At 42.7% G+C, this 23,265-nt stretch overlaps 1 protein-coding gene across 3 annotated transcripts in view; it reads right to left on the reverse strand.

Moving 5' to 3' along the window:
* Positions 1-23,265, reverse strand: part of LOC138818214 (paired mesoderm homeobox protein 1) — a 68,491-nt gene that overhangs the window by 10,339 nt on the left and 34,887 nt on the right. For all 3 annotated transcript variants that reach the window (XM_070009198.1, XM_070009199.1, XM_070009200.1), the window contains exons 2-3: positions 6,795-6,970; positions 2,376-2,557 (exon numbers count right to left, since the gene is read on the reverse strand). In XM_070009198.1, the coding sequence (XP_069865299.1) occupies positions 2,376-2,557; positions 6,795-6,970 (358 nt within the window). The remainder of the gene's footprint in view (positions 1-2,375; positions 2,558-6,794; positions 6,971-23,265) is intronic.

A 23,265-nucleotide genomic window follows, 5' to 3' on the forward strand; every position in this document is an offset into this window, starting at 1 on the left:
CCAAGAGAAATGTCTTTTAATGAATGTAACATGTGATGTAACTAACTTGACATCGTAGTACCAACAGAGATAGTACATTTTCCATATCACTGAAGGTCCATTATTTCTTTTGTTTCCCATTACTTGTTTTTCTTTTATATTTTATTAACAATAGTTATATTCCCTAGCAAGTTTCAAAGTGTAAAATTGTAATGAATATTTCTAAACATAGTAGAAAAAAAATCTCCAAGGAACAGAACCATTTTTGCCATTTTTAGAAATGAACCAAAATATAAACACTTCAGCCAACATTGAGTCGGGGAAGAAAAACATATTACTGATAAATAACTGTTTTAAACCATTGCTTTTCTACTCATATTGGAGATTAATTTATTTCTCATACATAATATGAACCATCAGTTTCTATGGTATTGTTTTAATTAATTTTTACAAACTCTGGATCTAAGAGAGAAATGATATAAATGCATACTGTGGAATGAGTAAAAAGGTTATATGATTTTAAGAAAAGAGTAGAATACAAAAATTATGTACACTAGGGCTATATCTACATAAAATATTGAGCACTAGCCACAAATATGAACAAACTAATCATGTCAAGATGGTCAGTTTAAGGGTGCTTTTGAAAATGTGTCTAGAATTTTACATAAAAAGTTCAGTTAGCGTAGGATATCTCCAAAAAAGGCACACAGAAATTGTCATGTGGATAGCTTCAGTTCGATGCCCATGTACGGAAATCCTATGATGCAGGCACTGAGCTGGACTTCTGCTTTGGTCCAGGCCGTCTACCACAATGCTAGTTCAGGGAAGGTTACATCTCCATCTGTGCACTGGCCGCTCTTAGCACAGCCTTAAGAAGGACCACACGGCAGCCCTCTGGACTGTGGATAGCTGCCGTGAAAAGTTCCCAAGGAGAACACCTCCTGGTTACTCCCAAATTCAAACTAGGGGTCTTAACACACCCTTTTGATCTATGCCCATTTCCCAAGGTGTTGAGTGGGTCTGTAGGATACCAATGTTTGTAGGAGAGACGACGTGGCTCCCACTTATTTAAAATACTACAGAATATATGGTCTTCTAAATGTGCTGCTGGTAAACCTTCTAGAAGAATCTAAATTGTAAGACACACAGATATAACTGACCTCTCAAAATCAGCAGAACCAGGGAGAACACAGATCCAGAATAGGACTTTGCTGTACAAAGACCAGACTTAGGTCATGCTTTCATTAGTGACGTTTCTCTAAAAGACTGACTTGGGATTCAAAACCAAAAGAACCATTCGGGTGGGGCTCTTGGCTTTGACCAGAGCTTTTACGTTTCACAAGTGTGTCATTTCACATTAGGGAAATCATATCTCCTGTAACTACTTCGTGGCCTCTCTTTTAGCCAGCCATCAACCTTAATAACGAATAGGTAAATAAAACCATAATTCATGAAGTTGTGAATACTTCTTCTCCCCGGGGGGGGGGGGGGGGGAGGGGAACTGGTATCCTGAACCTGGTTTTCTGGGGGTTAAGGAGATCCGTGTTGACTGATCGTGTGTTAACCACAGGCATCTCAGCTGTGTGGCTGGAATAGATCTATGGTTTCTGATCACATAATAAATGGAGGTTAAAAGCCTCACAACATGACTAAAATATTCCTCTGATTTGCTTCTTCAGAAGTTTTACCTTTTTCATATAAAAGTTAGGTATAAATTGTACATTCGTCTTATTTGAAGACACACATATGTTCACACACACATTTCCCCCATACACACACTCATACGCTGCTGTCCAAAGAAATCTTTAGCCAAGTAGACAAGAATTAGCTATAGATATGAAGGCATTTGGGGCCCTAAGATATCTCCAGTTAATAATAAAAAAAAATGAAGGTCACAAAAGTGATCAGAGTGACCTTGAGTTTTCTTTCCTTCTCTCTGCCATTTTTTCTCTTTCCTTCTCTCACTCTCCTTCCTTTCTTTCCCCTCTCTCTCCTTTTTTTCCCTTTTAATTCAAAAACAGTTTTACTGTGAAGTTCACCTAAGTGCCTGTTTGAGTTATTACACAATAAGAGCATAATAACTCAAACCTGTCTTAAATTTGGGAGTGGGGTAGCTTTCTTCCAGAATGGTTGTAAGAGGGCCACGGGGCACAGCTTAGCAATGAACTTTTCCTTTAGGCTCTTTCCCATCTTTTCAAGAGTTCCCGAGTCCAAGAGGAGATTGCTGATGGCCTGCCCCCCTCTCTCTTCTGCCCCCAAGCCCTGCTCCTGGGGCAACGAGCAATCTCCTGTGAAAATCTGGGGGTGTCAGCAAGTTGAGTGTCTCTGAGGAGGTTAACCATGGCTGATGGCTGGGCATTATGTGGGATGGAGCGAGGGGGTGGAGCGTCATTCACCTGTACGGAGAGGCTGTCCCCCACGAGAGGTAATCCGTGGGCCGGGGAGCGGGGCGGGGCACGATGGGCTGCTCCACGGCCGTCACGTCTCCTGAGTAGGACTTGAGGAGAGAAGCATTCTTATTGGCCAGCATGGCTCGCTCATTCCTGCGGAACTTCGCTCTTCGGTTCTGAAACCACACCTGGAAGATGGTTGGGACAAGGGAAGGACATATTCAGAATGTGGGGAGATGGGAGAGACAGACAGACAGACAGACTTGGCAGACAAAGTGGCCACCTGAAGGGAATTCTGGTGGTTTTTACTATACAATACTTTCTAAGGAAGATATAGAGAAGGTCTGACATTCTTCCTAGAACAATAAAACAATGGCAGGGCCCTCCCGGGTGGGTGGCTACAGCTCTCAGGGCTGATGGTATAGGGCTGGAGAGTCCCTCAGTGGTAGAGCATGTGCTTAACACGTATGAAGCCCTCAGCTTAGTCCCTAACACACAAATAGACCAAAAGCAATGATGAGGCACTTCCAGCGATCAAGACTCCGGAGATGAGGTCTGTGACTAACCAATGGGCAACCACGAACGTCACAGCCCCTGTGGTGACTGCAATCCAGAAAAAGAGGAGGCGTCTGGGACGCCATGGTCATTCTTATAACATGCTGACGTTTAAAGAAGTTTCCGTATCTCCAGAACCAGAGAGTCGGACAAGGACGTGGGGCTGGGGCCAGCTTTACTTGGGTAATGCAAGGACCACCATCGGTGGAAAAGAAGGAGCGGCCAGTGCTCCCCACAACCAGACTGCAGTCCTCCCGGGACTCTGGAACGGGAGGAGGAGCGTGCCCTGAGCTGTGTCTTGTGGAGAGCGGGCACGCGCACCACCCTGCTGGCTGCTGCCCACCGCTGGGCGTGAAGGTGCACAATGATCACGTGGAGAGTCTCCTGATGTTCTAGAAAGAAATCTTTTTGCAGAAAAATCCAGACGCAAAAGGCAAGACGTTGACTGGATCACATTTATTTGTAGCGTATGGAGGAATGTGTGTGGCACGGATAGTATTTGCCAGTGCTAAGAGCCTTTGGGTGCACTACCTACAGAATTTCTAGTCACCATGGTGTTTCCACAAGTTTTATCATTCTTAATGTAGAGCTGAAGGAACTGTTTCACTGATGTGAAGCAGTTGGCGCAAGTGACAGACGGCTGATTTTTAACACAACGATGTCCAACTCCTGGCCCTATAACTCTTTCAGATGACAATGCAATTTTACCCATCTGTTTGTGTACTCGGGAAGTCTAGGAATACTGCGGCTCAGACCCCATCCCACATGCTAGAAGAAAAAGATGAGAAAGACTCCGTCCACTGCTTTCCTGAGGTCCACACTCCAATTAAGGAAGGTATGTACATTGGAAACACAGAGAGGCAAATATTTTAGGTGCAGGTGTAGATGCCTACAACGAGGTATGCAAGAGGGAAATCCCGCTGGTGAAAAGGCTGCAGTATCCACCGAAGCGACCGTGGGCTCACTGCCTGCTCGGCCACGTCCGACTGCACACTGGACACCCCACCCCACGTCCCAGACCTCCACCGCTTCTTTCTGTCGTGCCTGTTACGTTCTTACTGAAGTTATCATTTTAAACGTGAATATAATCACACCAATGCCCTGCTGGGTATCATCTACTGGCTTCCCATTAAAGAATGAAATAAAAACTTCTCACCATCAAACAGTGACGTTCAGAAATCGGCTCCTTGTCCAATCACAAGGTCATGTCACTCTCACCTACCCTGGCCATCGATCTTCCTAACTCCCGTCCTGGGCCTGAGGACCTCAGGACTCCTGGATGGAGCAGGCCACGCTCTACTACGTATAGTCACACACGAAGCCCCCTCTGCCGGCCATACTCTCCCTTCCATCCAGTGGTCAACATCTTCTACTGTTAAGAGATTTGAACTGCACACCACCCCTGCTGGGACGCATTAGAGTGGAAAGAACACGATTTTAAAGTCTAAAGGGCTTGGAGAAAATACTTGCCATACTACAATGAACACTTATTCTTGGATGGTTATTCCTCTTTCCCTTTGGATCCCAATCAATTGGAGGTAATGACATTTACAGGGCAGTTGTGAGATCGTCGAGACTGGATGGTTAATAGATATGTACTCCCCACCCCCCACCCCCACCCCCGGCATCCCGGATCATTATTTCCTCTGGAGATTCCTTTACCGTAGGCTTATGATATCATAATCTGATGGTTTGTACATCTGTCTCCTCTACCCCAGACCATAACACCCTTAAGGAGAAGCCTAGTGTCTTATTCATCTCAGAAAATAAAACACAGCTCCAAATGTACAAGAGGTACTCATTAGGTGTTTGAGGGAAATGAGGACAAAAAAAGAAAAGAAAAGGGGTGAAATTACTCTTGCAAAAAGGAATAAAATCGGGCCCCTCTATAAAGGGACTTCGCCCTCTAGTGGGTGGTGCTGATCCATAAGCAAGTCCATACAGTATACGTCCTAGTATAATAACTGCTCCGAGTATTCATAAAAGCAGAACTAGATGGATTACTTCACTCTGGGAAAGGGTAGGATTTCACGACAGGAGAATGAACTCAGGGAGGAAAATTCTCCCTACTCAGGAGCTAAGAACCCACAGCACTGAAAGTCATCAGTATGTAGTGTGACATGAAAGGGAGAAGAAAAAAATCTGTCCCCTCTCCACAGACAGACAGACAGACAGATAGATGATAGACACACAGATTATAGAGTTTGTCTGATGTGATAGGGACAAGGTAGTCCCCCAACTCAAAATTAACTCTTGCACATTTTTGTTTAATTTCTCTCATTTTGTCTCATTTCTGTCTCCTGAGGAGTAATTTTCGGCGAGACTTCTCTTTGCCTCAGGGAGAAAATAGTTCACACTTTCTTTTCAGATACCTCCAGGACCTCCCCACCCACCCAACAAGTCTGTGTTCTCAACAAGTTGCTCCTACATGGACGCTGTCTCCTTACCGGTCAAGATGTTTGCTGCCTGACTCAAGCCCCCTTAGTCTAGAAAGCTATACTTTACAGCAAGAAATTCCTCTGACTCATGGTGGACATAAATATGCAAATAATAATTTTTGTAGGAAGACATGACAGATTTGTCACACGTGTTTTGTAAAAACAGCAAAGCACTACTTTTAAATGGTCAATAGACCGTTATTTATTCAAAGTGTATGTTGTGTGTGTGTGGATGTGTGTGTGCATGCACACGTGCACACATGCACATGCTGGTGATCAAATCCAGGGCCTTCAAGATGCTAGGTGAATGCTTTACCATTGAGCCTTATTCCCCGCCTTCAAAGGCCTGAACTCTGGATTGACAGTCCATCATGCATATTCTATATTGACTAATTCCTAGACATCTGACGTCATGTTCAGTGCTTTAACCTCTCTCACCTCCATTTTCTCAGCTGTAAGATAGAGGATAACATCCATTCATGTTAGATCAATCATATCAAGAGCATTTCTTTGCATGTAAGGGCTTCGTCAGTATTAAGTACCAGATGAGTATTACAACAATGACTGGCTATATTGTTCCTTACGTGTCTAGCTTGCAGCTGATACATTGTAATGTGAGTTTTAGAAGGATGTGCTCTTTTCCCTTTCCCTTTGCTTGCACCTTCTTTTGCTTCCTCACTCAGAGGTGGAGAATATATAAAAAATCATCTGCTTGAAGATGTTCATAGCTCAGGTCCACAGTTCCTGCTTTCTACTTCGACCAGGGTTCATAAATGACAAGTGTTTGGAAGATTGTATCTCCAAAGGTGAGGGGGAAGGCTAAGAGGATGGAATGCTAAAGCTCAAAATGGCCCCCAAAGCTCAAAATGAGGGCCGGGGGGCACACAGTAAAATATTACCGGGTGTACAACCTGAATCGGAAGGGGTCAAAGCAATGGGGGGGGGGGGCAAAGGGAGTTGTAGTGGGAAACATTCTGACTTTTCAAAAGTATTGAGTCTGAGTTTTCACATTCTATGCAGCCCAAAGAAACACATCTAGACCCTGGAGTCTGTCCACATGGGATCCACACGTAACCCTCACTAGCACCGGAGTGCCTGAAATCTATGACTTGGTTTTTGTTTGCTAAATAGATGCATATTTCATAAGTACGGTGACTCAAATATTACATTAAGGGATTGTAACTCATCAACTATAACAGAACTGTAATAGGAGATGGAACGGTTCCTTTCAAACTAGAAAGTTCTACAATGCAACCTGCCAAAGAGCCTTGTGTTATAAACATGATTTTGATACAGTGAATCGATGCTTTGAGCACTTCTGGCCTGCGTAACTAGTTCGCTTCAGAGTGATTATTTTGACACAGCTGACTTTGAACAACACTTGGAGATGGGCCTCCAGACTGCCTGGCGCCCCCGCCGCAGCCTCAGTTACCTGCACTCTGGCCTCAGTCAGGTTGACCCGGCGGGCAAGGTCTTCCCGCACAAACGCATCCGGGTAGTGTGTCCGCTCGAAGACGCGCTCCAGAGCCTGCAGCTGGCTGCTGTTGAAGGTGGTCCTGTTTCTCCGCTGCTTTCTCTTCTTCTTTTCCTCTGAGTTCAGCTGATCATCTACAATATAAATGTGACGGTCAGGAGCCCCATTCACTTCAGAGATCCCAGTGAACACTTAACAGAGGAAAGAGAAGAAGACATCTCTCGTGAGGGTGGCTTCATTGCTCGCATCCTTGTCAAAGTGCTGCAGCCTAATGCAGCTTCGTGCTGCGCAAATGACGCGCAGGGACCCCCAGCCGAGCTCCTGCCTGGCTGTTGTTTCTGAATATGAGCCCAGAGCTGAAGAGAGGCACGTGGTGCCTGCTCCTTGACGCCTGTTTTGTCCATGAGGGCTGGAAGGAAAAAAATCCCCCACCTACTTTCTCTCCAGAGATGGAGAAAGAAGAATCGGTCATTTCTTACCATTCTTGTGCTAGACGATAGGAGGTTCACGCAGCGTTTCATAACCCCCCATGTCAGCTACCTCCCGGTCATCCTCAACACAGGAGCGCAAGCGCACAGCGTGAGAGGAGATGGCCCCGCCGAGGACGCGGGACGGTCTCCAACTCACGGCCATTCTCTCAGCGGCCCAGACTGATTCCTGCCAGCATCCTGCCAGGCTGCTTTGCTAAGCTGGGTTCTCAGGGGCTCCTCCCCAGATCAGAGCTGAGGGCCCCACAGGAACAGCCCACACTAACATTACTCCAGGACTCACCCTAAAAGAACCAAAGAATGAGGAACCAGATCCTGAGATTCCTGAAGGGACCCAACTCAAGGTTGAGCTCTCCGGTCCTGAAAACAGGTTTGCGGAATCACAAGCCGGAGTGTTTACCCGCCAGCTCCCTCCCGGGTTTGTTCCTGGTGCTTCCAGAAGCAATGTCACAAACAAGCTGAGCGTTCAGCCCCCTACGGCAGCCAGAAAACAGTGGGCTCAGGTCTTGAGTCCCCACCCAGCTGCAGACAAGAGCGATGGGGGGTGAAGCTGACTGCAACACCAGCTGTGCGGACACCACCATTAAACCATCACCCAGAGGCCCAAGCTTTGCAAGAGTCTGTGGCTCATAGAGACCTGCAGCATTGAGTGCCCACGCCCAAGGCTGAAGGGCTAAATTGACATTCTCAACCGCTTCTCCCCACAGAGGCTCAAAGAAAGTTACAAGGAGTTGGAGTGAGGATGGGAAGAAAGGAGAACTTGGAGGCACTGGGAGTGTGGCTTGGTGGTAGAGTGCTTGCCTAGCATGCATGAAGCCCTGGGTTCGATTCCTCAGCACCACATACACAGAAAACACCAAAAGTGGCCCTGTGGCTCAAGTGGTAGAGTGCTAGCCTTGAGCAAAAGCAACTCAGGGACAGTGCCCAGGTCTGAGTTCAAGCTCCAGGACTGGCAAAAAAGAAAAGAAAAAGGAAAGGAGATCTTGGACACTTGCTCCACATTAAATAGAATAATAGCTCTCATCGCTCCGTCTCTCCCGTGCACAGTCTCATGATCTTCTGTGATTATAAAAACACAACACATTCAACAACCACTGGCTTGAATCGTGGCGTCCTAATTGAGCTACCATGTTGCTCTTATTCCAAGTAAGAACACATCCGAATTTGCATGTGGATTCAAAACACACCTTAGATTCGGGATCCTATGCCAGATCTTTTGGTACCTGATGCCTGAGGCCAATCTTTTGGCTCAGACACCTCCAGGGCTGCCTCTCTGCACACACCTAGGGTCTTAGAATAGAGACTGCATATTTCCGGTTAGTCATAAAAAGCATCAGACACAGTAAGCATTTGCTGGATGTGTTTCATCAGGGCGCATGAAACGTTGCTGGTCCTTAGAAAGTGTTTTATGCGATCTCACTCAGGTTCCACCAGCCAAGGAGCTGCAGCCAGCCATTGCGTCTGCTAGATGAATCCTATCTGTGTGCGTTCACCTAGAATGCCAAATCAGCCATATCTCGAGAAGGGAGACAATTCGATCCTGATTCCTGGGCTCTGTCTCCACTGGTGTCACTAAGTATGGCACTATTTAGCTATTAGTTAAAATTTGCTTCCAGTAATATCCGCACCAGACTGAAAGCACACAGAAGCCAATGGCTTTCGGCAGTTGCCTTGCGCATGTGTTCCCCTACCTGTTCAAATGTCTGGAAGAATTTGTCTTGTTCCCGCCTCCCCCCTTTTCCCCCCAAATCCCCTGTGTACAGTTCTACATACCTTGCTCTTCAGGCCTCTCTGATCTTTCAAGACTTTGAGACACTACCATAACTGAATTTCAGGCTTCCAATAAATAAAATCTGCAAACCACCCTCAGCTGCCGAACCTTTATGAAACAGAGACCAGTCAGGCACGGGGCTGTTCTCTTTCAATTTAAAGGGTTGCTCTTAGGAAGCCAACACACCATGATTTGTTGCTTTCCTCCGAGAAAACTCTCAGGTTTAAGAATAAATTCTAAGTCGTACGCTGCTGTCTAAGCCTCTGTCTCCTTGCACTGCCAAACAGTGATCAAGACCAAGACTACTTTATGGTTTATTCTAGTACTACAACCTGCTACATCATCTCTCGGCAGTTCTTTGAAATCTTTCCACTGTTCATTCAAATCCCACTGGCTGTCCACCATACACCACCAACTCCCCCGACGTGGGAGTAAGGGAAATGGAGAATTACAGTTTATGACAGGGAATAAATAGCTCTGATGACCTGAACCGATTCCAGCGAAAGTTTCCCAGTGAATGTTCTTGTTGTTTTTAACAAATGAAAACATCAGTCCAGATCATGTTGAAGGTGAGAAGAGACATTCAAATAACAGGGCTCCCAGGGGTCTCGATCTGGCAAACGTCCTTCAAAGTGCAAACATAATACGAAGAGACAATGAGCGGGCATGGGAGGCGGCTGGAGCGGCAGCCTGCGGCATCTCTGCCTTTGCTCACTAATCACAGACTCTCAGCTCCCAGATCCCGAGCTCAGAGTAACAGGCCCCGCACGGTATCTTTTGCTGCTTGGGAAGAAACATAAACACTGAAGAAGTTTACACATTCAGGGCATCTGAAGTACCTGGAATAAACAGATTTATCAGAGTCCTGGCTCTGCCTGCACAGAGAGCTTTAGCAGTGTGCTTTTACCATTGCCGGAAGCCCCTCTTTCTTGTAAAAGCTGATTTTGAAACTCGGCGTCTAAGGATACTGATGCAAAATTAGGGGACTCAATGTATATTGTTCTTCAGCACTCTGAAGTGACTAGGTCTCACCACACTGCATAACAACCATGAATTAGGAATGTATTTTTTAATTGAGATCATAATATTTCTAATTCAATGTACCTTTATAGTTTTATCGAACTGAACAAACTTTGGGTCTGCGGTTTTGCCACTCTTTCAATCCAAACAGACAAAATAGTACCGTGTCACTTAGAATCGTGATCTATGAAATACTGGCACCAAATACCCCCCCCCAAATGTGTAAAATCCAACCCTATTACTTAACGGATGAAGTTAAGATCTAGAGGAACAAAGTGGCTTCTTTAAAATCATGATAAAAGTTTGAAATCTGAAATCTGAAGCCATGACACCTAATTCCATTGTGGTGTGTAAGAGAGAAAAAAATACATCAGAAGTGTAAATAGAAACTACTACCTAGGGACAATGTTTATGGGAAAGAGACATTTTCACAAGAGCTATAATCAAGAGGGACTAAGAAAGAGGATGAATGTGTACCATATGTCAGTCCCCCAAGAATCACCATTAAAAAAATGCAGCCAATGGGGGAAAACTGAGGGACAATAAAAGATGGGCTGACATTGTCCAAAAAAGGAAATTTACTCATCACCTGCTTTATAAAATAGTAATCCTGCTATTTAACACCTTAATAGGAATAATAAAATAATAGTAGTAATTTTTAATGCAACCATGGGCTGAGGATGTGGTTCAAACAATACAACACCTGCCTAGCAAGTAAAAGGTCCTGAGTCCAAACCCCAGTAGTGCCAAAAGAAAGAGAGAAGAGAGGGAGGCGGGGAGGGAGAGAATGCAATTATTCTCATTGGGAAGGCCCTGTTGGTCCAGATGTTCTCACATCTTCTTTTTCAGTAGTCTTCCCAAGTATATTCAGCTCCACCTTAGCATACCCTCTCCTCACAGTCATAATGGCACTGGTCTTCCTTTTTAATACACTGTTCAGTATCTCTTCCTCTCGACACATCTCAGATCTTATCTCCGCTGTGAGATTTTGCCAACAGCTCCAGTCCATATTGATCTCACTCTAAAATCATATGCATGTGTGCGTGTGTGCATACATCTATGTATTATCAAACACTTTTTAAAAATTACGATTCAACTTTTGTATATACTGTTTGCCATCTTATGCACTCACGAATTACTAAGAAAAGAGATGGGACCCCTTGTTAAATTAAGTGACCAGAAAAGTTGGGAGATTTTAGAGCAGTGTTGTAATGTAGAAGCAGTTCCAGAATTTTGGAAACTTGGTGATTCACCTGAGATCCTAAAGGGTGGATAATTTCTGAATTTGAATTATTTTTACTAGTGCAAAGCAAATAAGTAGGTTAGTGTTACCTTCATCTCTAGATAATTTGAGCTGCAAGGGGAAAAAATCTTTCACAGCATTTTTTTCCAGATAGGCTGGCCATCAGATTTAGAGACAAGAAAAGTTTTGTAGTCCTTGTACATGAAGGAATTGTTCCTTCATTTTTATCCTTTCCATAAAAATAGCCCGATGATAAATGAATTATTTAAGCAGTCGGAACACATACTAGACAGAAATGCTCGAGTGGATGGTCCTGCAATGGAAGTTAACATATACATAAAATGTTTCCCAAGGATAAAGGCCACACGTCCCTGTGTCTACCCCACTATGACTTAAAGGGCACAACAGCACTACTGTTGGGGCTAGCCTTGGACTCACCCTGTGAGTGCAGAGGTGGTGCTAGAGGAAGTCATGAAGTCATGACACCTTTGAGCTGAGGGCTGCCACTGTGGGCTGACCCTGACTAGGATTTGGGCCTTGGAGCTCCCGAGTCAATGGCGGCCCAATGTAATTTAAAGTTACAATAAAAACATATTTTAGGAATATAATCAGAATACAAATGGGTTTCATTTGCTTGAATCACATCCATTTAAGAAGAAATCTGATGCAAGAAGATAAAATGCCAGCTTCAGTAGCAGAAACCAACCACCACATCAAAGCTAGTCATCTGCCTTTTGGTTAAAAATATGGCAGGCAAGTGGATCTAAAGTACAGCCCGCTGATCATTTTATGGGCACTGAAGAATGTTTTCAAAGGAACCTATATTGCACAACAGCCACTTACTTTAATGGGATTTGTGTGGGTCAGGCCCTGTAACCTTTGGAAAATTGAAAGGAAGTATAATTGCAAAAGCCACTAGAAACTGTTGAGCTTTTATTGTATGGCCCATGAAAAGCAGGGAATACAGCTGCGGCGTTCAGCTGCGTCTCTTTGGTTCCACTTAGCTTTCACTGAAATGAGGAGAGCATCCTTTTAGAATATGCCCTGATCATGGGCACACACATGGGTCACTGAACTGGGAACCCTATGGCCATATCCATGGAGCTTAGCACATCACAACCACAGCCAACGCGTTCTCCACGCCGGATCCTCCCCTGTCCTCCACCACCGAGTCTCAGCAACTGTCCAGAGGGCCCGGGCCCTTCCAGCGCCAACACCCAGCTGCGCCCTCCAGTTCTCAGACGGTGCATCCACCGGCTCCTACGCTGTCAATGCGATTTTTTTTTGTTTGTTTCATCTGTTTTGTTTCACTTAAATGGAATTTGGGGAATGACATTCCTTGGAGTAAAATGATTCTAAATATATGGGGGGGGGGAAACCATTATTTTAAATGGTTTCAACCAAAAATATGAGCCAGTGGCACCGTGCGAAGTGGCTGTAACTGTAGACATGCCTCAGTGTTTAGCTCGCTCACGGTAGTCAGGCTCACTCTGAAACACAAACCACGGGAGACTTCACGGTACCCTAATGTGATCGGTATTTCTTTCACTTCCTCATTCTACTTCTGTTCTTTCACCTTTCTAGGACAAATATGTTTCCATAGAGCCAAAATTATTAATGCCATCCATGGTACTTTCTCTGCTTTAACTCTTTAAGACATTTCCCTTAAGGACATTCTTGATCAGAACTTCCAAGGTTGTCCAACCAAAAGCAAGCCTTCCTGGGCACGCCGACTTCAGGGCTCTTGCCTTCCTCTATGGCTACATTGATACTATCCCCAAGAATGATGCTTTCCATGTGATGGTCAGTCTATCTTAAACTGCAACTTCAGGCTATAATATTTCTGTTTATAGCAAATTGAACTTCTCAAGAATGCTCAGTAAATAAAATGAATTATCATGAAATAGTTATACGTGAATATTTTTGTTGGAAATGGGGTATAGGCCAATGGTAGAACATTTTCCCAGGATGTCTGTATATAGGAGGCTCTGAGTCTTATCCTTATGACCACAGAACAGTCAATCAAACAAACAAACAAGCAAGCCTTGTAGGAGTTGAATTGTGCTGAGAAGACAATGCCTTTGCTTTGACTAAGATACAAAGTTCAGGCTTCCGACATGTGTGCTACCTGTAATTTCTCTATTGATTAATCACTTATTTGTTTTATCCAATTAATTGCAACACACAAGTAAAGAAGAAAATAAAAACCTTTTCCAGAAAGTGGTAGAAAGAAAGCCATGGAAGGAAATCAGGATAAGTGGTTTTGCTACAGGCCCTGCCCACTTATCTGTGTGGCCTGTGGAAATATACTTTGAGACTCAGGGCCTCGGTTTTCACACCAACAATTTGGGAGTAAGACTACTTACTTCTTGGGATAGTTTGAGGATCTAATCAACACATAATGGGCACCTAGTCTAATCCCGGGCAGGAATCTGTAAGTAGATTTTACTTCTACAGTTGCTGCTGTGATTTCTCCTATAGGTATGTTGCTATTGCTTTAGTGAGGGTTGATGGAGAGCATAACTGAGAATTAGGACACTAGAAACATGAATGAAAGCCAGCAGGAACTGAGGCAGGAGGGAGACCCAAAAGTGTTACAGGAAATCACGCCACAGATGTGGGTTCCCAGAGCTCTTCAGGGAAGCACTCGCTCTTTCACTGTTCGTCAATTTCTTACAAGCCAAGTTTTCTTGTACATGGAGATTTTGGAAAGAAATATTTACCAAGCAAGCAGAACTTAGCACTTACAAAAGCAAGGAATCAATCTCCTTGACAAGCAATATCACTAGAAATTAATTGTTTTTAATACACAGGAAAAAGGAGGAAGGCCAAGGGCTAAAGGCAGGCTATGAAAATTCAATTATTTCCCAGCCCATTCGTTTTAGGTTAGCTAATTTGGTTGCCACATGACTAAAAAAAAAAACAAAAGTTGGCTCAAATTACTCAACATTTATTCACTGGCTTTTCTTTTTAAATGTCTGAGCCCTTTGGGAAAATCCAAAAGATAAAAAGAAACCAGGGAAGGCAAAGTTTGGGGAAGCATTCTGAGTGAGATTGTTAAAGCTTTCTAAGCTTGGATATTCCAGGTGTGTGGTCCTCTCGGAAGCGGCTGGTATTTGACTAGAATCACAAACAGTCTTCAGGAGGTAGGAGCTGCTCCTGCATCTCCTGATGGTATTTTTCCTTTGTAGTAAGACTGTTGTCACATTGTAAAAGACAACACATCAATCATGACATTGCCCGCAAAAACTGACACCTTCTTATGAAACAACTGCCACATGCCATTTTTTAAGATGATTTGCTTTTTTGTTGTTGTTGTCGTTACAACTTCAATGCTATTTTTTAAGACCTGGGAAAAACAGGTTTAAGAAAATACTTCTGGAAGCAGATAGCAATGAAGTAGACATCTGCAATTCATGAGTTAGCAAGCTCAGTTCATGGAAGGCAGGAGTCATGGAACAGGAAAGGCTCTTCTGTTTGAATAAAAAAAAATAATTATGAGGAATTTGACTCTTGAAAATAGAAGTATGACTTGCATTTCTTCAAGTTTTTCTTTTTCACTTTAAGTAAAAATGGGCAAGATGCTGCAGCGGAGAATTAGCTTTTTGCCCCAATAAGAGACAGAAGCAGGGGTCCTTCTGTAACTCTGTGTAAGCGAAGTCCTCTGAAGAGGAAGCTGGTATCTCATCTTGGAGACAAATAATCTGCAGACCGCAACGTGCTAACGCGCTCAATCTAAAAGGCTTTACACTCAAAATACTGTGTAGGTAAAGAAAACGAAACCGCGGCGGGCATAATGATATTTTGTGAGGAGAATGCCATTCTGTCAAATCCCCAGGTTTTCAATATTCAGCTCTGTAACCTGGCTTCCAGTCTGTCTTCTCAGCCTGCCAAAACAACATGCATGTCGCCCGGCTACCTTAAACAACAGAAATGTGTTTCTCAACCGTTTGGGGGGCTAGCAAGTCTTAAGATCTAGGTCTGGCCTATTCCATTGCTGGTGAGAGTCCTCTCCCCACTTATCTTCCCGGCAGAAAGAGACAAGGGACCAAGACAGAGCTCTCTGCCCTTCTCACAATAGTACCAGCTCCCTCGCGAGGACCCCACCCTTATGATCTCATCTAGATCTAATGACTTACCTCACCTTCAAACCGCCACATGGAAGGGTCTAGTTACATCACGTGACATTCATTTCATGTCAACTGCTTTGAGATCAAACGAATACAATTCTCTCTAAGGATGCTAATTTTTTTTAAAAAAAACAAACAAGTTACATCTAGTTCCTTCTATTTTATTTGTACCCATATCAGTGTGGTGGGCAGTGTGGAACAACTGTGGACAGGGCGGAGAAACAGGAGGCTCAGACTGGGGCTCGGGGCCAAGTCGGTGAGGTCAGCCCTGCTGTGTCACGGGCCGAAAGTCATGAGCTGTGTCACTGAGCGCTCTTCTAACCCGTCCATGTGGAGACACGGGATTATTTTTACATTTGGAGTACCTAGCCCTACTCAAAACCTCTGGACAATTGTTTAAGTGATGGCTGAATTGTGTTATTTGGGCGGTAGTTATTTTGGCTGGGTCATACATTGGATGAGAGCTGTGCTGCCATGACTATGGCTGGAGGAAGCCGGGCATCTGACAGAGCCCTGCGTGCCGAGAAGCATTCTGCAGGAACAAGTCTCTAGATCGAAATTAATGTGAGCTTTTAAATAAGAAATTAGTTCAACTTTAACTAGATCTAGAAGTAGAAAAAAAATCTAAAAAGTTTCTAAGGCGCAGTTAATCCATCCTGAGTAAAAGGAAACAATATTTACTACGTACTTCTCTCATCTTCCACCCTCCTTACACTCCTCATGGGGTTGGTAGCATTAATCTTGCTGCAGACACGGTCCAGATCAACCCCCACAGGCTGATCCCCAAACTGGTGTCAGTAACAGTGGTGGAAGCCAACCTTCATCTCCATGTCCTCCTTGTCCATCCAAATATGTATCTATACTACCTGCTACGCAAGTGGTGTGCTCAGTACCCAGAGCCTTTATATAGTCTGCTAGCAACAGACTTTATAACTGATTTGCTAAGCAAAATCACAAGCACTGGAACAGTCCAGTAAGCATAAGTGAAGTGTTGTCTAGTAGAACTTGTGGCTCTCTACGTCAGCACTGGTGCCCTAAGTACTAAGTCAGAAGGTAAACTCAGTCTGAACCCTGTCTTCCATGGACCAGCTTCAGCATGCCTTTCTCAGCTACACTATTATTTTCATTTCTTGTCACTCCATTTTCCCCACCCTAGTTAAACTGTTAATAGTTATGAAACATGTTTTCCTTATCTTTCATTTATATTTTCATTTGATCTTATCTTTTGTTGAACAACACATCCTAGACTTTACCCTTGCCCATTGACTTTACATTACTCTTTCCTCTTCCAAGTCTCAGCTTACTTGTCAAAATAGACTTTTCCTCATTATTCTCTTGGGTAATCTAATCTGCTTTCTAACCTTGGCAGCAATTTCCAATTGTTTGTATTAATTGGCTGCATACAGCTTATAACTTGGACAATTACCCCTATGGACCTATTTGACCATCTTGCTCCCAGTAAACACAAAAGAAGTCTTTCAAAAGACATAACTTAGAGGAGAATGCAGCCGTAAAGTCAATGATGATCCTACAAAATGAAGAAACTTGAGGGAGGGGTAGTGTTGGATCAAAGAGTGATAAAAAGGGGTGAAATTGATCAAGATGCATTATACTCATAAACTGTTTTATTGAATAGCAACTCCTTTGTGGAAATACTTAAAGATTGTATATGTATGTATTCATCACGTTTATCAATTATGAAACCAAAAAAAAAAAGACGTAATGGTACAGTTATTCCTAAGTTCCAAAAAGAAACAAATGTTTAGCTTGAGGTTCTATGTTCTTATCCGTGTTATCCATTCCCATTCACTGGCAAAGGAGCTTAGGCAAAGGTTTGGTTAATTCATTCTCTAAGGGGCAGGAACGTTAATGCCTATTGGCCACACCCAAAGCTTATTATAAGGTGATCTCCAGGCATATATGCAACTGTTTTAACTAGTAAAGAAGTTGATGTGCTAAGGTTGTATGATGGGGGGAGTTATATTTTGGCAAAAGTATGTAAAAGTCCATGTGGAATAATCTCATTCCACTGAATCATGTCCGTGGATGCTGAATGGCTCTAAGGAAGTTCTTGTGAAGAGGTGATTCTGTCTGCTGGGGTGGAGACCTCTGAGTAATCTCTGTGTCACCATGACTCACGCCCTGACCACCACTGTCAAACCCCAATCATCTGAACGCTGGCAAGAAAAGAGTTCTGACTGTGCATTTCACAACAGGAAGAAGCCAAGATGGACAAAAGACCAAAATTCTTTTAAAAAGTTGTGTTTTTGAAAATGAAAATGATAACTAAGAAAGAATAACTAGGGATAAGGACAATAACTTTTTCATCAGCGTCACGATCTTTCCTTTGACTTCTGTTCCCGCATGCCTTCACTTACAGGTAGACTTTACTCCATATTCTTTGGGATTTATTTTTTTTTAATATTTTCTGTGTTTAATTGATTCAACTTTTAAATTGCTTTAAAGAAAGGTCTGGGAGGACAGCATGTTGAACCCAGAGCCAAGGACAAGCTAGAATCGGCTTGTGTTTAATGTTACTACATCCAGTGCCCAAACATTGGCAGTACTTTCATTTGTCTGCTTTTTCATTTCTTTTTCTTCTTTGCCTGATGGATTGAAATGGCATAGAGCTGAATGCTGTATGTGTTGTACTTAGATGTTGGTATGTTTAAAATAAAATATTTCAGGGATCATGTGAAGAGCGTATGAACTCAGAATGACAGCAAAGTAAAGCAGGCTCTGTTGGGGTGGGCTACCAGCTGCAGACAGGGTAAAGGAGAGTGAACATTAGCATTTTACTGCATATGCATATATGAAAATAGAACAATTAAATCTGCTGAAATTGTCCTCTGAAGAGTCAGGTGAGGGAGAGTAATGGGAGACTTTGGTCAGGGTGTATTGTACACATGTATGGGAGGGAATCGTCCCTGTGCAACTACTAATAAAATATCAATTAAAAAAGGAAAACATTCAGATTAAGTAACTAGCTAGAAGAGATTTGAAAATAAAATTTCATAAACATTGTTTGCCACTGATCAAAGAGAAAGATGTCTACAGTAACTGATGTGTGTCAAAGGGACAATGCCCTGAAGCCGCATTTTAACTTCTGCTTTCCAGCCAAAGGGAAAAGCAGAGTGCTTTCAATGACGTCTTCCCTTTTCTTTCTGTTTGCAGGTATTCTGCAGACTCCTGCGGGACGTTTTTGCGTTGCTGTGTTTGGTTGTTTCTATACTGGGGCTTTCTACCCTTACTTGTCATCATTCTTTGACGCCATTCAGCTTCTTTCTGTGCTCAGACCAGCTAAGTTTCCCTACTTTGAAGGATAATTACGATTTTATACGATTCCTTTGCTTCTTTCTTTCTTTCTTTCTACCTTTCTTTCTTCCTTCTCCTTCCTTCATTATTTTTATTTTTTTGGTTCTGGGGTTTGAACTCAAGGCCTGGACGATCTCCCTGAACATGTTGCTCAAGGCTAGCACTCTACTATTTGAACTATAATTCTACTTCCAGTCTTTTTTGGTGGTTAATGGGAGATGAAGGTCTCACAGTCTTTCCTGCTTGGGCTTCGAACTGTGTTCCTTAGATCTCTATCTCCTGAGTCACTAGGATTATAGGCATGAGGCATCAGAACCCGGCCCCCTATAGATTTCTAATTTAAGCATCAGTCTCAAGTCTTCTCAGGGCCATGAGACACTGAGTTTCCCTAACCACAAATCCTAAGTGGACACCAAGTGACCTAAGTACAGTCAACTTACTGGCTGGAGAAAGTCCCCCCTCCCTTTAATATCAAAGCTTATTTCTGGTTATAGCCCCAGGCCAGATTTACACAATTGATTTGATACCCTTTTTTATATTTTCAGCAACTCCATAGTATTCCATTTTCTTCCATAGAAATTCATAAAATAATCAACTTTAAATAATGGGAAGAAGAGGGTCTAGTTGATTAGAAGTCAGACAACCTGACTTCTTACCTTGTCTCTCTAGCCCTAAAATGTCATTCACAGGAAGAATATAACTTTGTCGATCAATCTGGGTTTCTATTTGTGCTGTGGCCCAAAAGCACATGGAATCAGATTGCTTTTAATAAACTTTCCAATTTTAAATTACAAAACGCACTTGACAATAGATAAGCCTAGACCATTAACTAGGTTTATAGTAAAGAATAATGTGCTTATTTGTTCATTGTCTCCAATTTTGGATCCATGCATGAAAATAATAATAGATTAAAGACATATCATGCAGTTCCATGTACATATCTATTTCTGAAAGAAGTTCGCAACGCTCTTGATATTCAAATAACACTAGCAATGATCGTAGATTCAGTGTTATGTCCAGCTTGCATGGATGCTTTTATTCTTTTAGATAATTTTTAAGGAAACTAATGAGGTGTAAAAGTTGTTCAAATGTTGGAGAAGAGGGGAAAGATGAAAATACATTGTAAAGTTACAGGGTTGTAATGCAATCACATTTGAAGAGAAATAAATTTTGTGTATGTGGGGTGTCTGTGTGTATGTGTCTGTCTGTCTGTCTGTCTGATGCAGAGAATCCTCAGCTAAACTGATAACAGCTAGAAACATGAGAACTAAGGGTAGATCCAATTGCCCATGGTAGGAAGTACTGATCTTTTGCATTGTGAAAGGTTTATCTGTTCAGGCTTCCTGCATAGCCCACTAAAGCTACTGGGCTGTGTTGTCATGACCTGGTCTGGCACTAACTATATCTGGGGTAATTCACTTTGACATATTTGTTTCTAGTGGGAGCTCCCAGACAATGGTTCATATGTCACTTCCAATTGGACCTAGCTGTAAACAAAAGAAAATTTAAATAGCTATTTCCGGTCTTTGAATGTAAATAAACCAAGTGCACAGCACAGAAGGTTCTAGGTAAGGTTGGCTGCAAGTTGTGCTGGCTGGCACCACCAGGTACTGCATCCATGGGGCCCTAAGTAGAGCATAATGCAAGCATACACACAAAGGGAACAGTGTGGGGGGGGGGATCATGGAGTCCATTAAAGATGAATCACAAAGGTTAACCTCTGAAAGTTTATACAAGGAGATGATCCCACTAGAACCGAAGTGATATATGCACGTTTGGAACCATTTACAGTGCATGTTTCAAAGTTAGGACCAAAGCCACTATGTAAGTTTTATGGGTCCCTCCAGAAAAAAATAAAACGTTTCTAGTCAGGACTGGAAAAATAATAGGACAAAGCATCCAGTAACAACAGAATAGAGGTCTGTTCATACGATTCCAAGCTGATACTCTTCCAAAAGGAAAAGATCCAGAAAAGTAATTTGTTCCCCACATGGAGTGTGAAAGTCAAGATTAGAAAAATACTGGTTGTAGCATATTACACACAGGGTGGTTGTAGCATATTACACACAGGGTAGTTGTAGCATATTACACACAGGGTGGAGATCTACTGGGGAAAATCTGTTTGCCATATTCTTTGTTCCAGTAAAGATGATCATGTAAGTAAGTTTGTCCAAGATCATCATATGTGGGGGCTCAGGACCAGAGACAGGAAATACATGTCACCAGCCTTCCTGCAGTACGCCTATCCCCGCCTCTCAAGATTCCGACAGGCAGAGCCGGCAAGTTTGCACAAAGTCCTACACAATGACCGCAGTGACCAGAGGCCAATAAATCAGCTACATCTTGTGTACCTTACTTCACTTATGGATATGATGAATATTTGGAGGGTGTTTTTTGTGGTCTCAAGCCAAAAAGTTAACCACAGCCCGGTGATTTTTGAATCTCAGGGAAAAAAAAATACCTGAAAATCTATACACCCCACGTTAGTGAAGTTGGAGAGAACAGAATTTCATCAGAGAATGATAATGTCATTTCTTAGATTTGAGAGGTTTTTTCTTCCAAAGATCATAAAACCCTCTCACACATGTTATTTCAGTTATACACCAAATGTCTCTGGTACAACAAAAGATCAGCTTAACACAGTTTTAATTTTTAGAAAGTATTAATATTTTAAGATAATTTAGCAAAATGAGCAAAGTCGCATTTACATGATTTAATATGCAATGGAAACTCATGTTTAGTACTATTTTAGAAAAATAGCAAGCAAATTATTTTTACCTTTTACTTACAATTTTTATTTTTTATTTTCCTTTCCCAGCTATTCTAGGCCAAATTAATTGCTCTCCTTTCTCAACTCTGAGTTAGTCCTTGATTCACACAGTATAGGACACTATTGTATATTTTAAAATTCTTTGTATTTTAGCTTCAATTAGCTGTGAGCTACAGAACTGATTCTCAGTGTCACTCAACAACAACACAATAATCTTACTTCCTGAGCTGCAGTTCCTTTTCTATGTAATGAATTTTTAAAATCCTAAGTATCTTAAAGGATTGTTGTGAATTTCAAAGAAGATGGCTTCCTAAACACATTATATAAGAAAGACATTATTATAAACTCTGTAAAGACAGAGTAATTGTACTTTTTATATGCTTTCCAGAGTGTAATGTGATGTTGCAGCAATGTGATTTACCAGGTAAGTATTAGTAAATATTTATTAATAACAAACAATTATTGTGTACTTTCTGTGTGCTAACAAGCACCCCGTAAGTGTTTTGCAAGATCTAGGTTGTATTTCACCGTCCTAGGATGACACTCATATTACTACTGTGTCTATACTGCAGATAAAGAAATCAAAGCTTAGAATTTTGGACAGCCTGGCCAAGAGATCACAGGTGAGGCCTGGGAACCCGGCTGCAAAACCCAAGGAAAATACTTTGCTCTACCCAGCATTCAAAGGACAATGATTCTGATCTCTCAAAGGTAATAACATTCCATTCCTAAGAGCTAGCAGGAAATAGAAGAGGTCAGGCATGGTGGCACATATTCAGAAGTCAGATGACAAGTTTGAGGTCAGCCTGGACAACATAACAAGAACCACCAGTATCAAAAAACAACTGTTTAAAAAGTAGATAGGGTGCCAGCCTGGGCAGGAAAGTCCCTGGACTCTGATCTCCAATGAACCGGAAGTGGCACTGTGCCTCCAGGGGTAGAGCACTGGCCTTGAGCTGAAAAGTTCAGGGACAGTGCCCAGGCCCCAAGTTCAAGCCCCATGACCACCACCAACAACAACAACCAGTAGTAGCTAGGGTGTCAGAGGTGCGGTTCAGCAGTAACGTGCCTCCTAGAAAGCTCAAGACCCGCAAATGAGACACCAATATCACTGAAAACAAAATGAAACGTGTATATGAATGCGTGAGCATCTTTTGGGAGAAACTTAACCCAGAAATTGAGAGAACTGAAATGGCCCGCGTTCTTGATTATGATTGGGTAGCTGTCGTGGTTTTCATGAGATTTTTTTGTTGGAGGAATGTTTGTGTGCATTTTGGTTTGTCTTTGAGAACTGGAATTCCAGCCTGCAAGATGTTTCTACTGCTTTTCTAATCCATCAGTTACAAGTCCTTCTCCGAATTGTGGGAGCAGGCATCTGAGTTTGCGTGGGGTTGACGGGAGCAATGGTCACTGCGCCAGTCTGGTACCATCCATTTGCCCCAGCACCGTACATCACTGAAGTGCCCCGGCCTCAGTGTTCTGGAATCTCCGAGTTGTTTGAAATACTCTGTTACTGCCGTCTGTGGGAGAGCTATGCTATATTTTTTGTCTTCAAGTGCTACAAAAACAAAATTGAACATTGTGTTCACCTTTCCAAAAGTGCTTATAAGCTAGAACAATGGAAAACATACAAAAATGTCAACATGTGAGCTCTTCTGACATGAACACACGCAAGATCTCAGTCTTGACCCC

The sequence above is a fragment of the Dipodomys merriami genome, unplaced genomic scaffold, assembly GCF_024711535.1.
Source record: "Dipodomys merriami isolate MVZ:Mamm:240054 unplaced genomic scaffold, mDipMer1.0.p SCAF_72, whole genome shotgun sequence".
Taxonomy (NCBI): domain Eukaryota; kingdom Metazoa; phylum Chordata; class Mammalia; order Rodentia; family Heteromyidae; genus Dipodomys; species Dipodomys merriami.